The following is a 21,347-nucleotide window of genomic DNA, read 5'->3' on the forward strand; positions in this document are numbered from 1 at the left end:
AGTTTTTAGCTATGACATTTTCAATCAGTGTCTGATCTCTGAAATCAACATGATACTGCAAAAACTGAACAAAAAGACAAATAACCTAATTAAAAAAATGGGCAAAGGATATAAACAGGCACTTGACTAAAGAAAACGTTCACGTAGCTAACAGATATACGAGGGCATGCTCATGATCATTAGTCATTAGAGAAATGCAAATCAAAACTATAGTGAGATTCCATCTCACTCCAACAAGGCTGGCATTAATCCAAAAAACGCAAATAATAAATGTTGGAGAGGTTGTGGAGAGACTAGAACACTTGCACACTGCTGGTGGGAGTGTAAAATGGTATAACCACTTTGGAAATCGATTTGGCTGTTCCTTAAAAAACCAGAAATAGAACTACCATACGATCTAGCAATCCCACTCCTTGGAATATATCCTAGAGAAAAACAGATATACGCACACCCATGTTCATTGCAGTTTACAGAAGCAAAAAGGTGGAAGTAACCAAGGTGCCCGTCAATGGATGAATGGATAAATAAATTATGGTATGTTCACACAATGGAATACTACACATTGATAAAGAACCATCATGGATCTGTGAAACATTTCATAACTTGGAGGAATCTGGAAGGCATTATTCTGAGTGAAATTAGTTGCAAAAGGACAAATACTGTATGAGACCTATTTTATAAGAACTCAAGAAATAGTTTAAACAGAAGAAAATATTCTTTGATGGTTATAAGAGTGGGGAGGGAGGGAGGGAGAGAGATATTCACTAATGAGTAGACAACTAATTTAGGTGAAGGGAAAGACAACAGACAATACAGGAGAGGTCAACACAACTGGACTAAACCAAAAGCAAAGAAGTTTCCTGAATAAACTGAATACTTCAAAGGCCGGAGTAGCAGGGGTGGGGGTTTGGGAACCACGGTTTCAGGGGACATCTAGATGAACTGACATAATAAAATCTATTCAGACATTCTGCATCCCACTTTGGAGAGTGGCAGCTGGGGTCTTAAACGTTAGCAAGCGGCCATCTAAGATGCATGTATCGGTCTCAACCCACCTGGAGCAAAGGAGAATGAAGAACACCAAACACACAAGGTAATTATGAGCCCAAGAGACAGAAAGGGCCACATAAATCAGAGACTACATCAGCTTGAGACCAGAAGAACTAGATGGTGCTCAGCTACAACCGATGACTTCCCAGACAGGGAACACAACAGAGAACCCCTGAGGGAGCAGGGCAGCAGTGGGATGCAGACCCCAAATTCCCATAAAAAAACCAGACTTAATGGTCTGACTGAGATTAGAAGGACCTTGGAGGTCATGGTTCCCAGACCTTCTGTTAGCCCAAGACAGGAGCCATTTCCAAAGCCAACTCTTCAGACAGGGATTGGACTGGACTATAGCATAGAAAATGATCCTGGTGAGGAGTGAGCTTGGTTGGATCAAGTAGACACATGAGAGACTATGTGGGCAGCTCCCATCTGGAGGGGAGATGGGAAGGCAGAGGGGAACAGAAGCTGGCTGAATGGACATGAAAACAGAGAGTGGAGAGAAGGAGTGTGCTGTCTCATTAGGGGAAGAGCAACTAGGAGTATATAGCAAGGTGTATATAAATTTTTGTATGAGAGACTGACTTGATTTGTAAGCTTTCACTTAAAGCACAATAAAAACTAAAAAAACAAAAAACTCTAGAGAAATACTGTTAACCTTTCCGTAGTATCCTTTCCCATCATTCCGTAAGTCTCTAAGGCCTCATCTCAGTTCTAGACTGTATTGTTATCTAATTTGAATGGTAGCAGAGGGAGGTTGTGCAGTCCGTACCCTGGAAATCTTGAAAAAACAGTTTACTTAAGTGATTGGCTTTTACTCCTTCCCTCTCCCCCTCCTCTAAAATTTTTAGCAGCCTTTAAAAGTCGAATATATGAGCATTACTAAAAGTTCAGAAAAATATGGAAGGAGTAGAATATCATTCATAACCCTACTACCCTAACAAGTATCCTTAATAATTTATGTATTTGCTTTTTTCTGTTTTTATATGCATTTATTGGTTTTTAAATAGTTGAAGTCGTTATATACATTTAGTGTTAATTTTTTTAAACTTAGTGTTATGTCTCTATGCTCTCCACATTCCTGTAAAGTCTTGAGATTAGTTTAATAATTCTTTAACATTTACTCATATATTATTTACTTAACCCAGAAGTGGTCAGTGTTTTGGGGTTCATGATATATTTTTAAATAGTAGAAAATTTGCTAGCAGGTTTAAAGAGATTAAGACTAAAAGAAAATGAGCTTTAGGGTATGAGACGAAAGGTACCCTAGTACTTGTATATTGTAAATATCCTTTGTTATCATTTCTGCATTTGTGAGGTAGTTTTACTAAAATATTAGCCAGAAAAATAGAACTGTAAGAATTAATATTTCTATTAATTAATTTTTTAGGATGTAGCTAGCTATTATTATTGCAAATACTTTATCTTCTAAAATTGACATTAAAAAATAAAAAAGCAGTACATAAACAGTTTTTTCCCCCAAAATTGGCCGTCATGAAAACCAAATAAATACTTGGGTGTTACTTGGGTGTTATTGAGTGCTAGTTGCTGTTTCATGACATTTTCTAAAATATTAAAGTTCGCTTTACTGGTTGCTATCGGTTTGGACTTGTGGTGACCCTATGTGTTATAGAGTAGAACTGCTCCACAGGATTTTCTCGGCTGTAATCTTTATGGAAGCAGATTGCCAGATTTTTTTTCTGTGGCGCCAGTGAGTGGTTTCAGACTCCCAGCGCTTAGGTTAGTAGTTGAGCTCAGACCATTTACACCAACCCAGGGACTTCTGAAATCAGCTCTAATTCATCTCAATAGTTCTTACTAGTAAAATGTACACTGTTTAATAAGTACTCACCATATGTCAGGCATCTGGCTAGATTTTTAATGTTTACTAATTTAATCCTAGCAATTTAAGGTGTACTTCTTATTGTCTGCATTCTAACATGAAGAAACAGAAACTGGTGGGGTTAGGTGACTTGCTCAAGGCCCCATAACTACAAAATGGTCCGTCTTGTTCAGTGCAACTCCAAACCCCATATTTTCCTTTTAAAAAATAAAGCACTAAAACCTTAAGTCCTTTCACGAGAAAATTGTATTGCCGTACTCCAGCAGTCAGTGACGGAAGAGCTGTAACTAAAATGTTTCAGAATTCTTTTTTTAAGGGAGATGCCCCAAATTGACTTAATGCCAAGTATATAGAATACTCTGGTGCACACTATATAGTCCCCAGGAAAGCTAGCTTTGAAGGACCCATACTTCTGTTTATATACAACAATGACTAATTTAGGATACTCATGGAAAATGGATGCTAGGACAGATTAATGGGGAGGGATGGAGTAGAGTTGCAAAAATATATACGATTAATTATTTTAGAGTCAGTAGATTGTAAAGACTCAAAAATGTGGAAGCAGCAGCTACACTTTTTAGGAATTTGAGAGAAGTAGGTGTTACTGCTATTATTCACAGACCTAATTGCCAGTTCCTTCAAAAGATATCTACTGGGTTTCCACATAATGTACCAGGCGCCAGGGTAGGCATTGGGGATGTAGTAGTGAATGAAAGAGAATCCTGACCGTCATGGAGCATAATGTTTTTTGTGGGGAAGCAGACAGTAAACAAGTACGCCAGATCTTGATAAATGCTGTGGAATTGGGCGGGGGGGGGGGGGGGCGGTGCGGGGATCAGACTACATAGTGATCTGGGAAGGCCTCTTTCTCTAACATTTGAGCAGAGCCCTGAATGGTGTGAACGAGTGAGCCATGCAGCTGTCTGGAGAGAGAGTTCAGACAGGAGGGAACAGCAAGTGCCCATACTCTGAGAGGTGTGCTTAGCATGTGAGGAATAGCAAGGAGACCAGTATGGCTGGACTAGAGTGAACGAGTTGAACAGTGGTAGAAGTGTATTAAGGATTTGGGGTTTGATTCTTGGTATGACCATCAGCCACTGGAGGGCTTTAAGTAGGAAAGTGACGTGGGATTTACATTTTTAAACCATCATTCTAGCTGCTTTGTAGGGAATAGTAGCGAGGCCGGAGTAGAAGGCTGTTGTAGCAACCCAGGTGCAGCAGATGGTGGTTTGGGCCAGGGAGGCAGCCGTGAAGGTGGTGAGAAATGGTTGGGTTCACGTGTATTTTGGGAGTGGAGTTTACAGGGCATGCTTGTGGATCAGATGGGAGGTATGAAAAAATGAGGATTCAGGGACTCCAAGGCCTAAGTAGCTGGATGGTATAAATGGCTAGTGCACTTGGCTGCTAAGTGAAAAGTTGGAGGTTCCAGTCTACCCAGAGGTGCCTCAGAAGAAAGACCTGCTGATCTACTGAAAAAAATCAACCATTGAAAACTATGGAGCACCGTTCTGCTCTGACACAGACAGAGCTGCCGTGAGTTGGAGTTGACTTGGTGGCAATTTTTTTTTTAAAGCTAGAAGAACGGAAGTGCTGTAGGAGCAATATTTTAGTTCTTAGACTTGGGCTCTTCTTCCAGATTACGTAGATTCTAATCCTTGTCATTAATTGCCTAGGTGACCCAGCTATGCTGTTAACTACCTGTTTGATCTTGGGCAGGTTCTTTTCATTGTGCCTTACTTTTCTAATTTGTAAAATAGGTATTATAGTAGCATCTACCTCCATTTGTTGTTGTTGGAGTTAAATAAGTTACAAATGTAAAGTGCTTGTAACAGTGCCTGACACATACGAAACCCAAACAAAACCCGTTGCCGTCAAGTCGATTCCGACTCATAGCAACTCTACAGGACAGAGTAGAATTGCCCTGTAGAGTTTCCAAAGAGGACCTGGTAGATTCGAACTGTCAACCTTTTGGTTAGCAGCCATATTAACCACTACACCACCAGGATTTCCATCTGACGCATAGCACTTAATAAATTCTGGTAGTAATTATTACCTGAACAATTAATGACCTGTTTTGTTCACTGCTGCTATCCTCAGAGCCCGGAATAATGTTTGGCAGCTTACAGGTGCTCCAATATTTGTCCTGTGAACAAATGGGCAAATGAATGAACTGACAAACGGCAACTCTTTACCACTCTGTGTAAGCTCTTCCGTCTTTGTAGTGGGGTTTTTTATTTTTTTTTGGCGGTGGTTTTTCTCCTCATTGAGTAGCCTCTGACTTTAGTGTGTGGAATGAGGTCTATATACCATTCCTGAGGTTGGATCCGACCTGTTTGTTTCCTCCCTACAGGGTGTGCTACCCTTTGAATGCTTTCTGTATTTTAGTGATGAAGGAGTTCTGGCAATGCCTGTCGTACTGTGTTTTCTATTAGCGCTCCTCTTCCCAGTTTAGGCTCGTGTTTCTCTCAGGAAGCTGTGAAAAGTTTTAAATGGCAATAAAAATCAGCTCTGACTGTTCTATTTTATTTTGAAGTGCTACTACTTTGCATGTTTGCAGTTATTTCATTAGTCTTACATGTGTCTCTGTGTTTTGGGTGCGATATGATGGGATTTTCTCTGATAATACTTGATTAGGAAATTAGGAAGAGTAAGAGGGGAAGGTTAAGATTGGAACAATCATGTGATCGCCTCCCAAGAAGTCTGCTCCCCTTGCCTGTTTCTGCTGCTTCTGCCTGCTGCCAGGATCTGGTCTCTTAGATTAGACCAGCTATCTGCTCCTTCTGTTCTTCCTGAGATACGGATGTGGAGAGAAGGTGTGACGATGAAGGTCAAATGCGGTTATAATATTAAGAGAAATGTAGATAGTGAATACAGATTGAAACTGTGTGGCTACAGATAAGGGGAAAAAAAAAACTATCTTAGTTGAAATTTAGATAGCATCTTTATTTTTAAGAGGAGAAAATTGAAGCACATTAGAAAGAAGGTCATACACTGTGTTGGGTGGGGACCAGAATTTAGTTTTACATTTCTAGTAGGTAAGTATTCAGTTTTCACCAGAATAGTAGATTTTCATTTGAAGCTCATTTGCAGTGGAATGAGATCATCCAAGATTATAACATCAGGAAGCATGAGTTATGCAAAAACATTGCTTTTGAATATGCGAAGAGTATACAAATAAAATTTGCATCAGTTGATGTTAAGAATAAAATTTAGTTTTTTGTTACCTGAGTGTTGGTAGGAGCTGCATTTGTTGCTTTAAGTGGTCATGCAGGTAACATTGTCCAGGCACCAAAGAAAGGTACTTAAATGTATAACTAACTGATTGGCAGCTTGGGTAGCTGGAGTCCATTAGATTATGGGTAGCCACCCTTGAACGTGGGGTCACCATGAGTTGGAATCAAGTCGACAGCCATGGGTCTGGTGTCTTGGGTTTACTCTTGAACTCACTGACAGTTTTTCTTCAGACTAGTTAATAGTTACAGGATCTGCCGTTAAGAATGAGTGTCAAATAGAAGATCACAGATGGGAGGCACACAAGAAATCCTCTCTTTCTTACCTCATTTTAATGTGTAAAGCTCTGTCTCAATACAGTTCCCGCCTGAGCTGATACTGAAATCCTGCCTCACAGGGCTATTGTGAGGATTACATGGTTTATGTATGAAAGCAGGTCGTAAACTACTAAGTGCTGTTCCAAATATAAGGAGTGCCATTTAAAAACTGAGTTAAATATTTAAAAGCATTTTATTGGCACTGTTACAGAGAAAATAATCTTCTGTTTTTGGTTTCTATGAATTGTGCTAAGAGAATTTATTTGCTAATAGAAATGGCTTGTCTGATGTTCTTCTAACAACTGATATGTCCTACTGCATGTTCCTTGATTCTAGGGAGCTCGAGTTGGTAGAATAGATGCTTTTGTTCAGAGCTTGGACAAAAATTTTATGGTTCCAGTAGGTGGTGCTATAATTGCTGGTTTTAATGATTCCTTCATCCAAGAAATCAGCAAGATGTATCCAGGTAAATAAATCACTTACTTTTCAGAGAATAAACTAACAAACGAAAACTCATTTGTACATAGGCTACTATAATAAATCTTAATTTCCAAAACTTTTTTCCCCTTTCAATGTGATTTGTTCATCCTTATTTCAGGAAGAGCTTCAGCTTCACCTTCTTTAGACGTCCTTATGACTTTATTATCACTTGGATCAAATGGCTATAAGAAGCTATTAAAAGAAAGAAAGGTAAGCTTTCTTTTTAGGCATAAAACAATAATACTATTGACTAGAATGGTGCTCCAAAACATCGATGTTTTTTGCCTTTTGGTTTATCACACTGGGAGTGTAGCTATTTGGTATTATCCCAGGGGGTTTACTTAGATATGGGACCACCCTAGGTGGTTTTTGATTAGTCATTGTCATCCTTGTCTATCCAGATTCTGAGGAATCTTAGGTGATTTTGCTTTTGTTTTTTGAGAAACTCCCACTTCCGAGATTCTCATTAGTTCAGTAAAATTCAGTTCACTTATCACTTAAAGATCGAGGCTTTTGAAAGACAAATGGAAAATTAAATTCTTTTCCTTTTAGTTTTTGGAAACAAAAAAACTTGTTTATGTGTGTACAAGAGGAAGAACCTGGTCAGGAATTGGCCAGCTTCTCATTCTAAAATGATAAACCTATCCCTTGCCTTTCCTGGAATGCTAAACTCATTTGTCCTGTTGGCTATGAAAAGAAAATGACCTTTTATGCTTGAAAACTCAGCTTTGTTTCCAGCACTGAAAACTAGCTTCATTCAGGACAACTCAAGAATTGTAGACAGAGACAGCATTGGTAGGGCAGGGCAGACTCAGATGCTTTATTCCTCTCCTATCTGGGAGGTCCCAGGAAATTTTGTATCTAACTTTCCAGTAGTTAGTAGCAGCAGTAGTTCTTTGGAGTTGTAATAGTATTTCACATATTTAAGAACAATTATCATATCTGTTATCTCATACATCCTCACAACAGCCTGAGAATGGATACTTAACAGTTTGAAAATTTTTATGCCCTATTTTACCCCAGCTTCCCTTCCCTCTTCAATTTATTTATTTTATTTTTACTGTGCTTTAAGTGAAGGTTTGCAGAGCAAACTGGTCTCCCATTCAATAATTTATACACAAATTGTTCTGTGACATTGGTTGCAGTCCCTGTGATGTGTCAGCACTCTCCCCATTATCACCCTGAGTTCCGTGTTTCCATTTTCCTGGTTTTCCCGCTGCTTCCTGCTTTCTCATCTTTGCTTTTGGGCCAGTGTTGCTCTTTCGGTCTCATATAGTCGATTGTCCTAAGGAGCACTTTCTTCACGTGCGTTACTATTTATTTTATAGTCCTGTCTATTTTTGGGCTGAAAGGTGATCTCTGGAAGTGACTTCAGTTTCAAGTTAAAAGAGTGTCTAAGGGCCACCGTCTCGGCTTCCCCCAGTCTCTGTATTAGACCAGTACGTTTGGTCTTTTTTATGAATTTGAATTTTGTTCTATATTTTTTTCCCACTCTGACTGGGAACTTCTATAGTGATCCTGGTCAGAGCGGTCGGTAGTGGTAGCCTGACATCATCTAGTTCTTCTGGTCTGAGACTAGTAGAGGCTGTGGTTCTTGTGATCTATTAGTCCTTTGGGCCAGTTGCTTCCTTGCGTCTTTTATTTTCTTCACTCTTCTTTGTTTTGGATGAAAAGAGACCAATAGTTGTATCTTCAGTGGCCGCTTGCAAACCTTTAAGACCCCAGTCACTACTCATCTAAGTAGGATGTGCAACATTGTCTTTATCAATTATGTTATGCCAGTTGACCTGGATGCCTCCTGAAACTATGGTCCCCAGCCTTCAAAGCCAGTAATTTAGTCCTGTGAGGTGTTTGGTTATGTCTAGGAAGTTTCCTATGGCTGTGTCCCCTGTGTGCTCTACCGTATGTACGAATATACATGCAGCACATACAAATGTTGTCGTTGTTGGGTGCCGTAGAGTCGGTTCCGACTCGTAGCGACCCTGTGCACAACAGAACGAAACGCTGCCTGGACCTGCACCATCCTTACAGCAGTTGTTATGCTTGAGCTCACTGTTGGAGCCACTGTGTCAGTCCACTTTGTTGAGGGTCTTCCTCTTTTTGGCTGACCCTGTACTTTGACAAATATGTATGTAGAAATATCCACAGTCAGACCTGTATATACATGTGGGTGTACGCCCATACACTGTCCCCCCCCGTTCTGCATACGTATTTATGTATCTACTCATAAGTTGTTATTACTGTTGTTGCAGGATTGTGTATGTTATAGTATTTACTGTCGTTGCCTTTTAATCTTGTGTACCCTCAGTGTCTTCCCTTGCTTTGGTCATGTTGGCTGACTTCCCTCCTCCCCACTAATTTAGTTCATGGAAAAATAATTGTATAGTTTTTATTGTCAGACTATTTCTTATGATTTATGTGATATATGAAAAGATGGTCAACATCATTAGTCATTGGTGAAATGCAAATGCATACCACAGTGGGATATCACTACATAGATATTAGAATTACTAATATTAAAAAAAAAAAAACTTGACAGTACTAAATGTTGGCAGAGATCTCAAACAACTAGAACTCTCAGTCATTGGTGTTGGGGATGAAAATTGTACAGCAACTCTGCTGGCAGTTTCTTACAGAGTTAAACGTATACTTACCTCATAAACCAGCAGTCTCACTCTGGAGTATTTACTCCAGAGAAATGAAAACTTATGTTTGCAGAAAAACCTACACTCTAATATTTATAGTAGTTGTGTTGATAATTGCCATAATCTGGACAGAACCCAAATGTCCGTCAACTGGTGAAGGTATAAACTGGCATACCCATACTCAGCAATAAATGGAATGAACTATTGATATATACAGAAATATAGATGAATCTTCAATGCATTATTTTAAATGAAAGAAAGCCAATGAAAAAGGCTAAATAATCTATGGTTTCATTTATATGTCATCCTGGAAAAGTCAGCAAATATAGGGACAGAGTAGGGATGGGGTGATGGAATGTTCTGTGTCTTGATTGTGGGAGTGGGTACATGGGTATATCTATCTATTTATCTATGTCTCTGTCTCTTGAGTTGCAATAGTAAAGGATTCTGTGGGGAAAATATTAAACAACGCAGGAAGCATCAAAAGAAGATGGAAGGAATACACAGGGTCATTATACCAAAAAGCATTAGTGTTCAACCATTTCAAGACGTAGCGTATGATCAGGAACTGGTGGTACTAAGGAAGAAGTCCAAGCTGCCCTGAAGGCATTGGTGAAAAACAAGGCTCCAGGAATTGCCGGAATATCGATTGAGATGTTTCAACAAATGCCTGCAGCACTGGAGGTGCTCACTCCTGTATGCCAAGAAATATGGAAGACAGCTTCCTGGCCAACTGACTGGAAGAGATCCCTATTTATGCCTATTCCCAAGAAACGTGATCCAACCGAATGCGGAATTATAGAACAATGTCATTAATATCACATGCAAGCAAAATTTTGCTGAAGATCATTCAAAAACGGCTGCAGCAGTATATCGACAGGGAACTGCCAAAAATTCAGGCTGGTTTCAGAAGATGACGAGGAACTGAGGATATCATTGCTGATGTCAGATGGATCCTGGCTGAAAGCAGGTGTTTACCTGTGTTTTATTGACTATTTAGAGGAATTCAACTGTGTGGATCATAACGAATTATGGATAACGTTGCAAAGAATGGGAATTCCAGAACACTTAATTGTGCTCATGAGGAACCTTTACATAGATCAAGAGGCAGTTGTTCGGACAGAACAGGGGGATACTGATTGGTTTCAAGTCAGGAACGCTGTGCACCAGGGTTGTATTCTTTCACCATACCTATTCAATCTGTACGCCGAGCAAATAATCCGAGAAGCTGGACTATATGAAGAAGAACGGGGCATCAGGATTGGAGGAACACTCATTAACAACCTGCGTTATGCAGATGACACAACCTTGCTTGCTGAAAGTGAAGAGGACTTGAAGCACTTACTAATGAAGATCAAAGACCACAGCCTTCAGCATGGATTGCACCTCAACATAAAGAAAACGAAAATCCTCACAACTGGACCAATGAGCAACATCGTGATAAATGGAGATAAGATTGAAGTTGTCAAGGATTTCATTTTACTTGGATCCACAATCAATAGCCATGGAAGCAGCAGCCAAGAAGTCAAATGACCAATTGCGTTGGGTAAATCTGCTGCAAAAGACCTCTTTAAAGTGTTGAAAAGCGAAGATGTCACCTTGAAGACTAAGGTGCACCTGACCCAAGCCATAGTATTTTCAGTCTCATCATATGCACGTGAAAGCTGGACAGTGAATAAGGAAGACCGAAGAAGAATTGACACCTTTGAATTGTGTTGGTGAAGAATATTGAATATACCATGGCCTGCCAAAAGAAGGAACAAATCTGTCTTGGAAGAAGTACAACCAGGATGGTCCTTAGAAGCAAGGATGGCAAGACTGGGTCTTACACACTTTGGACATGTTGTCAGGAGGGATCAGTCCCTGAAGAAGGACATCATGCTTGGCAAACTACAGGGTCAGTGGAAAAGAGGAAGACCCTCAACAGAGTGGATTGACACAGCAGCTGCAACGATGAACTGAAGCATAACAGCGATTGTAAGGATGGTGCAGGACCGGGCAGTGTTTCCTTCTGTTGTGCATAGGGTCGCTCTGAGTCGGAACCGGCTCGATGGCACCTAAGAACAACAACATATCTATCTCTCTGTCTCTCTACACATATGTGTGTTTTATATGCTTGTCAGAATTCATAGAAGTGGATACCTGAAATGTGGACACCTGACTTTTTATCATAGATAAATTATGTCTCAATAAACCTACTTTAAAAATTCACATAACAGGAATAAAACTCGAGCTTGATAAACTCTGTGAAGTAACTATTGTGGTTTTAGGCAAGAGTACCAAAAAAAAAAAAAAAAAAAAAGCAGTTGCCATGAGTCTTTTCTGACTCATGGCGACCCCGTGTGTGACACCGTGCATGTCAGAGTATAACTGTGCTGCACAGGGTTTTCAAAGGCTGATTTTTTGGAAGTAGATTGCCAGGCCTTTCTTCTGAAATGTCTGTGGGTGGGCTTGAACCTCCAGCCGTTCATTTAGCAGCCAAGTGCATTAACCATTTGTGTTACCCAGGAACTCTGTAGCCAGGAGAAGGCCTCAGCAGATCATTCAGGGAACGATCTCTGTATGACAGATGAAGACATTGTTTATACCTGAGGAAAACCCATCATCTGTTCACATGAGAGTCAGTTGTATCAGATGCCACTGGGCCTTAGCTTTCTTCTGATTATTTGTTTGATCCTAGAAAAGCTACTTGGAACTCTCCTATTTTATTTCCTCATTGTGAAAGAAATAATTAAATTGATATCTTAGACCATTTCTGCTTCTAAAGGACTACAGAATATCCCTTAAAACAGCTGCTTCCTGGGCTTGGGCATTATAATTACGGGAATTGGTCTGTGATTTAGTAATCTAGTGTGAGATATGTTGGTAATTTACTAATCAGACATTTTACAAGCTTGAAATTTTTCTTAAGACTGTGCTGTGGTAGTTAATGTTATGTGTCAGCTTGGCTAGGCCATGATTCTCAGTGGTATGTTATTCTCCTCCATTTTGTGATCTAAGGTAAAGGTACTTTCTTTGGGGGTGTGGCCTGCATCCAGTATATATGGGCGTTGGCAAATTTGCTCACTCTCGATCCTATATGCGACGCGTCATCCTCTGATCTTTGGTTCTTGGGCTGTAAGCCAGCAGCCTTCTGCCTGACTTGCTGATTTTGGGTTCATCAGCCCCGGCAACCACATGAGTCAGGAGAAGCCTCCAGCCTGACGCCTGACCCCTGGATTTGGGATTTGCCAGCCTCCACAGCTTTGTGAGCCATTTCCTTGAAATAAATCTCTCTCTCTATGTTGACATACGTACACTTCACTGGCTTTGTTCCTCTAGAGAATTCAGCCTAAGAATATGGCCTCTTAAGTTTCATGTCACCTCATAACATTTCCACCTCTGTTAGGCTTTCTTGGTCACCCCTCAGAACAAAGACAAACCAGAAAAACCAAACCCGTTGCCGTTGAGTCGATTCCGACTCATAGCGACCCTGTAGGACAGAGTAGAACTGCCCAAAAGGATTTCCAGGGAGCGGCTGGTAGATTTGAACTGCCAGCGTTTTGGTTAGCAGCCATAACTCACTGTAGCTCTTAACCACTGTGTCACCAGGGCTCCGAACGATGACAAGGACAGTTAAAATAGCACAGTCTAAAGTATAGACCCTTGTTTCAAAGTAGGTAAAGTTGAGTATGGGATAAGTTTAATTCAATTCAGTTCAATTTACTAAATATTTATTGAACATCTCTGATGTATCAGACACTGTTTCGGGAACTTGGGATATACCAATCAAATTAAACAAAGATATCTGCTCTGTAGGAGCTTCCATTGCATATGGGGAAGAACAGCAATAGGCTATAAACATAATAAACATGATAAAGTTTCTTGAAGGTGAAAAGTGTTATGAAAAAAAAGAATAAGGGGAGTTGGAGATGTCGTATTGTTGCACATTGCTTTTTTCTGTAAATGCAGTGGTCAGGGTAGGCCTCGTTGAGAAGCTGACATTTGCGTGGACTTGAAGTTTGAGGGAGTGTGTACATAAGATGGGAAAGGATGTTTCAGGCAGAAAGAAAGTCAGTACAAAGACTCTAAGGTAGAAGCTTAGGGGGTGTTTGAGGATCAACAAAGAAGCCACTGTGACTGGAGCAAGGTCAGTAAGGAGTAGAGGTGTAGGGGTGAGGTCAGGGTGCCTACCCAGGCAGCCCAGCTCTGCTTTTCATTGGGACTTTGTTCTTTATTGACCATTGGGTAAGCACTTTATGGGAGAAATTTTATGTCCCAGTGGTATTCATGAATTGAATGTCAAGAGATAACTCTCTTTGTAGCATTCAGAATTTTGTTCCTTTCCTTTGATCTAGATATAGAGAGTAAACAGACATAGGGCAGGACAAGAGCAGGATTATAGCTGTAGTGTTTTAGCATGTGTCTTTAGGAGTCCTGCTACCTAACGTTAGTTATAAGGACAAAGCAGGTGGGTAGGGAGATAACATTTTTATGAGTGTCTGTTGTAATACAGGAACTGTGCTGTTGTTGTTGTAGTGTGCTGTCGAGTCGATTCTGACTCAGCAACCCTATAAGGCAGTAGTAGAACTGCCCCATAGCGTTTTCAAGGAGTGGCTGGTAGATTCGAACTGCCTGACCTTTTGGTTAGCAGCCTGAGCTCTTAACCACTTCGTCACCAGGGCTGTGCTCAGTTCTTTATATTCATTCCTTCACATAATACTCAGAGCAGATTTATGATGTGTAGGTATTATCTCCATTTTATAGGTGAAATTGAGGCTCAGAGAAGTTACGTACCTGCCCGAGGCCCACATATAAGTGACAAAACTGCTGTTGAGACCTAGGGCTATATGAAGCTAAAGCCTCTGAGCTTTCTGTCTTACCATTTTCTTCTCACTGCTCCAGACACTCGTCTGTCACCGATGGGGGGATCACCTGCTCTGTGCTTGGCATTTGAGCCAGGAAATGCTTGTCTCATGCCCACCATTCTGTCTTCTGGAGGGGTGTAAAACCCCAAAGGCTTTATTATATGAATTGATTTTATTTAAAATTCTCTCCATAGAATTTACTTAGACTAGGAAATGTCCATAGTAGTAATTATGAAAATGCTTACTTGAGAACTCTGTGTTGTAAGTTGAATAAAAGTTTGGTCTTTAACAACTTCATTCAACAGGCAAGTGTTTTTGATGAAAAATGTGGATGTTTTCCATAAGCCATAATTGTATATGCATAGCATAAATACTGTTTTTTATTAGATTCGTTGTAGAAGTAAGGGCCTCTTTTGTTTAAATGGACTTACTTTTGAGCTGTGAAAATTGAATTGTGATAGTTTATTGGTTTAGCTCTGGAGAGGCTGAGGCAAAGCTATTATGCCCTAGCCAGGGCTATTTATACACCATCACTGACAGCTCCTTTTTATATTATTGGTGTGACTGCGTACTATAAAAGGAGTGTTAGAAGAAAACTTAGATTTTTTTTTTTTTTTTTTAATTCTGTGCCCTTATTCACCACAATGATATTTTTAGGGGTTATTGCATCTGGGTATACTCTTCAGAAAAGGCTTTATCTCTTGCACAGTAGAGGCAGACAAGAACTCAGCTTGAAGCCATTCCTTCTCAAGCCTTCTTTTTAGAAGGGTGAAAGGCTCTGAGAGAGTGGAACTCTGTGTGTGAATTGAGCCTCTTTGCCCTTTGCCCCTTCCTGATCAACACATCTGCTTCATCGGGGGGACAAACGGTCATGAATTTAACCCGAGGCCTTTAAGAAAGGAAGTTAAAATATAAGAAGCCATTCTTTGAGTTTCTCTATGCAAAAACGATCAGTCTGAGAGGTTTATCCTTACTTCTGTTTTATGTCCAGGGAAGACCATTATTCTGCTTAGCTTTACTTTCAGAAGAGTGTTCTGCTGAACGGGGCAGAGAGGCAGTCATTTATTGTTGCAAATATCTGCTGAATTGGACAACTGCAGAAAATGAATGACGGCAGAGTGGTTGCTCCAGTGACTAGAATTTATGAGCCGAAGCTTGGAGGACAAACTGAGTTCTAAAGAACATCAGACACATCACTTCAGACAGTATCCTGTGACAGAGCTAAGTTTGGAAACGCCGTAGATTTTGCAGTCCTGAAAGTGAAGTAGATGAATCTGAACAAAAGCTTCAGTTCAGGCAGGGCATGGGGCCTCGCCAGTAGATGAGCTTGCAGGCCAGGCAAAGCTTTAGCCTGTGATGCAGGGACTGCCGAGTGTGCGTGGATCCTTTCAGCTGTCCACAGTCATAGATGGCAGCGATTGTATTTAGTACAGATACCCACAGATACGGCCATCTGTGTGTTTCAAGGTGTACCTGCAGTCTGTTGTCTATCCATCCAGCCATGTTACCATCGAAATATTGGACTACTTGTTAAAACCCATTGCCGTTGAGTTGATTCTGATTCATAAAGACCCTGTAAAACTGAGTAGAACTGCCCCACAGAATTTCCAAAGAGCGGCCAGTGGATTCGAACTGCCGACGTTTTGGTTAGCAGCTGTAGTTCTCAAACACTGTGCCACCAGGGTTTCCAACTGCTTGGTAATGTTTCACTTGTGGTTTACTACCTGCCTTAGGAGACATACCCTAACAGTATGTGAAGCTCCAGTTCCAGCTTATCCTGTAATGTGAAACAGTTATGTTTCAAAAGACATGATTAAATAAGACCTTTTTGTTTAAAATTTAGTGAATGTGCATCTCCGGGGTGTTCGGGGGAGGGATACGCTAGATGTTGGGCTTCATGACTACAAATCAGTTTGCAAAAGGCCATGAAGAAGACAATGCTTAATATAATTCAACTTCTCTTCCGTTAACATCTTGAACTATGGTATAAAGTTTTGTATTTTTATTCTAGAAATACAGCTGACATTAGCATTCAAGTATACAGTTCAGCTTATCTCTAGCGAAAAGTCTTTTAAAATCAAGTTAAATACAGCACAAAGGACATAGAAAATCAATAGTATTTCATTCCTTCTAAGTAAGATCTCTCTATATACATTTGCTTGGGGTGCTTATAAATTTCTCCCTTTACAGAAGTATTTTATAATAAATGTCAGTTATAGATTTAGCCGTAACAAAAAATAGTGCAGGTTCTGTAGTACCTTTAATATATCAGGTAAGAAACTGCTTAGCTAAGTATTTGTGTAGGAAATAATGGTCTAGTCTACTAACCAATATTTTTTAGAAATGTAGTGATACTAATGGGAGAACTTTTAGGACCTTAATACATAGAATATTATAGAATTCAGTAAGCGTATTGCATTTAAGATTTTTAAAGCTTCCTTGGTTATTAGATTACTTATCATAACCACTTCACCAGAGTAGAGATAACTGTATTTGCCTGTGGGTATGAACTTGACTCACAAATGTTTTTCCTTTTGCAAGATTACTCTCATATTAGTGATATAGGAGATTTAGTTGCCTTAGTATTATCTTTACAGCCTAAAGATTTTTATCCTGATATTAGATATAGTTAAAACTGAATTTTAGTGGCATTAGCAAGTGATTGATGGAAGTGGTTAAAAGTAATTCATTAAAGTATTAGAAATTAAACATTTGACAAATCTCAGTTTTCTGATAGCCGAGTATACATCAGTAAGTTTAAAAGCACCTTCTAGGGGTGTTACTAAGGAAATATTTCCTCTTTTATAGGAATAGCTAAGTCAAGTACAAATTAACTACTTGTCAGGTTTTTTCAGGTTTCTCAGATTCTGCAAGTGTGCCCACATTGGTGAATTATTGTGGCAGCCAAAGTAGATAGAATAATATTTTAAATTGGTCCCTGCCACTTAAATGTATAAAGTGAAGAAAGCTTTGCTTCGTTCATATATGCTGAAAGATAGATGAAGGGTGGATGTAGTTTTTGTTGTCATTAAAGAAACAATGTAGGGGTCTACAAAAAGCATTTTCTGACTATCAGATTTATTTCTGCTTACGAAAGGCTGGTGAATTTGAGAATAAGAGAGAATTGGACAGTTGCAGGCTGACTTTGGGAATAATATAGATGAAGAAAAATCAGCAATTAATATGTAAAGGAAAATATGTGACTGCTTTTTAAAAATGATAGAGTATTTAAATCACTGACCTAGTTACTTCATAAGGAGATGAAAATGTACAAATGAAACCTAGACATTCTACTGCTCATTAACAGTGCCGTGGTATTAAAAGATTTTGTTCTAGTTGCAGGAAAAGCTGTTGATTTCTTGTTCCATTTAATTATTCTTTAACCTTCTGAAGTGAGGGTAGGAATATTAGTTTAAGAAGGCAGGGCCAGGGAATCTCCATAGGTCTTAGAAAAGATACCTACAACAAATTGTGTTTCCGTATTTGCAATTGGTGTTGACTTTTGCCTCCTTAAGTATTTCTCTACACTCTTCAGTGACAAAAGAAAAAGCTCGTCGTATGTAATACTTATATTTATTGATAGCTTTTTTCTTTAGATACGACAGACGTGGATGTGTTACCTTTTTTCAAATATAAAAAGAATTTGTTTTAGGCAGGGCCAAGATGGCAGAGTAGCCAGATGTTTCTGGTGATCCCTCTTACAACAAAGACCCGAAAAAACAAGTGAAATGATTATATTTATGACAAGCTAGGAGCCCTGAACATCAAAGGCAAAGTTAGAAAACAGACCGAGCAGCAGGGGGATGGAGAGGTGGTTCAGAAACGGAGAGGAGTTGCTGGACCTGAATCACCGGGATCCCTCAGGCACCATTCCTAGGAGTGGCCGTGGCGAGCTGGTGGTAGCACTCGGCCGCAGTTACCTCAGGGAGAAACAGTCAGCTGCACAGCCTGCTCACACCTCCGGAACCAGAGAAGAACGGCATTTTTGGCAAAACCTAAGTTCCTTAGAATATTTTACTGCGTCCTCCGCCCCCAAGCCGCCTTCAGTGGCTGTTGATTTCTCTTGACCTGAGATAGGCCCTGCTGAGTGACCTGAGCCATTCTGGCCTTGGAGAAGTAATAAATTCACAAGTAGGGGAAAAGATAATTTGCCAGCTCTGCTAACCTGGGGAGCTCAGGGCAGAAGTGACTCCTATCCAGGCATAAATGGTCCATGGACTTTGAATAACTTTCCCCCTTGCATGGACCTGTGTGCGTGGATTCCAGGAGAATAGGCCCTTGTTGGCAGACTGCAACTGTTTTAGCTGTGTGGTGGAGAGGTGGGTAATGTTTGGTACCACTTTGCTTATTAAACAGGGTCCTCACCTACCTACATCAGAGGCCTAAGGACTGGTGGCTCCACTCAGGTCACCCAGCCACCCACGACAGGGGTCTGAGGATAACTGGTACCTCACAGTGCTTATAACCAAAAGCATTGGGTGCTGATGGTCTGGCTGTAGAACTTAACCACTTGTGTGTTCTAGGGAACAGGGACATGCTTTCCTCACAGATAGTCGGGACGGTTGTCAGCCCCCTGACTTGTTCAGAGCATGACCCCCTGCTGCAACCAGATACCGGTACCTACACCAATCACCTTTGACCCTCTAAGATTGTAGGACAGAGCCTGTACCGCACACTTGATGACCAGCTAACTGGACACCTGAGCTGAATCTGTACAAGAAAAGTGAATGAACTCCTAGGCTGATATACCTGGTAACAGCTCTAGCCGTCTGGGAACAGGATGTCAGAGCTTCAAAGGCAAAAATAATCAAGGTAACTCACTCAGGCAACGCAATTGGGCATATCAAAGCAAAACAAAGCAAGAATCTAGGGTACAGTAAGCAAACATAAAATAAACTAATACAGTGACTTATAGTTGGCTCAGAGACAACATCAGTATCAAACCACATAAAGAAGTAGACCATGATCACTTCAACCAGCTCTCAAAACAAAGAATCAAGGGATCTTCTGGATGTAGTTGCCTTGAATTACTGGATGCAGAATACAAAAGATTAATATACAGAAGACTTAAGGACATCAGGAACGAGGTCAGGCAGGAGATCAGGCAGTATACAGAACAAGCCAAGGAACACACTGATAAAGCAGTTGAAGAAATTAAAATATGGTTATTCAAGGACGTAATGAAAAATTTAATAAGCTACAAGAATCTGTAGAGAGACAGCAGTCAGAAATTCAGAAGATTAACAATAAAATTACAGAAATAGAAACTCAGTAGAAAATCAGAGGAGCAGAATTGAGCAAGTGGAAGGCAGAATTGGTGAGATTGAAGATAAAGCACTTGGCACCAATATATTTGAAGAAAAATCAGATAAAAGAATTAAAAAAATGAAGAAACCCTAAGAATCATGTGGGACTCCATCAAGAGAAATAACCTACGAGTGATTGGAGTACCAGAACAGAGAGGGACAACAGAAAATAGAGAGAGAATTATTAAAGATCTGTTGGCAGAAAACTTCCCTGATTTCATGAAAGATGAGAAGATAACAATCCAAGATGCTTGTCGAACTCCACAAAAAGTAGATCTTGAAAGAAAGTCACCAAGACATATTATAATCAAGCTTGGCAAATCCAAAGATAAAGAGAGAATTTTAAGAGCATCCAGGGATAAATGAAAAGCCACCTACAAAGGCCAGTCAGTATGAATAAACTCGGACTACTCGGCAGAAACCATGCAGGCAGGAAGGCAATGGGGTGACTTATGTAAAGCATTGAAGGAAAAAAAATGCCAGTCAAGAATCATATATCCAGCAAAACTCTCTCAAATATGAAGGTAAAATTGGGACATTTCCAGATAAACAGAAGTTTAGGGATTTCATAAAAACCAAACCAGAAGTATGAGAAATACTAAAGGGAGTCCTTTGGTTAGAAAATCAATAATATCAGGTATCAACCCAAGACTAGAACACTGGACAGAGCAATCGGATGTCAACCCAGACAGGGAAATCACAAAAATCAAGATAAAAAAACGCTCAAAACAGGGAAACGGCGATGTTATTATGTAAAAGAAGACAAGATTAACACAATAAAGAGGGACTGAGAAATGTAGTTATAGGTCTTTCATATGGAGAGGAAGACAAGGCGATATAAAGAAATAAAAGTTAGGTTTAAACATAGAAAAATAGGGGTAGGTACTAAGGTAACCACAAAGGAGACTGAGAATCCTACTCATCAAAATACAAGAAAAAAATAGAGACTCAGCAGAAACAAAATCAACAATGAATAAGAGGAAAAGACAATATGTAATCTACCCAGCACAAAAAATTAAGTGGGAAAAAGAAATTGTCAACAACACACAAAAAAGGACATCAGAATGACAGCACTAAACTCATACTTATCCATAATTATGCTGAATGTAAATGGACTAAATGCACTCACTGATAAAGAGAGAGTGGCAGAAAGGATTAAAAACACAATCTGTCTATATGCCACCTACAAGAGACACACCTTAGACTTCGAGACACAAACAAAAACTCAAAGGATGGAAAAAGATATATTAGGCAAACAAGAATGAAAAAGCCAGAGTGACAATATTAATTTTTGACAAAATAGACTTTGAAGTTAAATCTACTACAAGGGATAAGGAAGGACACTATATAATGATTAAGGGGACAATATATCAGGAGGATATAACCATATTAAATATTTATGCACCCAACGACAGGATGGCAAGATACATAAAGCAAACTCTAACAGCATTGAAAAGTGAGATAGACAGCTCCACAATTATAGTAGGAGACTTCAACACACCACTTTCAGTGAAGGACAGAACATCCAGAAGGAAACTCAGTAAAGGCGCAGAAGATCTAAATGCCACAGTCAACCAACTTGACCTCATATGCTTATACAGAACACTCCATCCAACAGCAGCCAAGTATAC

General features: G+C 39.8%; 1 protein-coding gene across 2 annotated transcripts in view; it reads left to right on the plus strand.

The window, feature by feature from the left end:
- The window catches only part of SEPSECS (Sep (O-phosphoserine) tRNA:Sec (selenocysteine) tRNA synthase), a 46,107-nt gene that overhangs the window by 12,727 nt on the left and 12,033 nt on the right, over positions 1-21,347 (plus strand). For both annotated transcript variants that reach the window (XM_049886426.1, XM_049886427.1), the window contains 2 exons: positions 6,775-6,904; positions 7,037-7,128. In XM_049886426.1, coding sequence (XP_049742383.1) covers positions 6,775-6,904; positions 7,037-7,128 — 222 coding nt within the window. The remainder of the gene's footprint in view (positions 1-6,774; positions 6,905-7,036; positions 7,129-21,347) is intronic.

Source organism: Elephas maximus, chromosome 5 (genome assembly GCF_024166365.1).
Source record: "Elephas maximus indicus isolate mEleMax1 chromosome 5, mEleMax1 primary haplotype, whole genome shotgun sequence".
NCBI lineage: Eukaryota > Metazoa > Chordata > Mammalia > Proboscidea > Elephantidae > Elephas > Elephas maximus.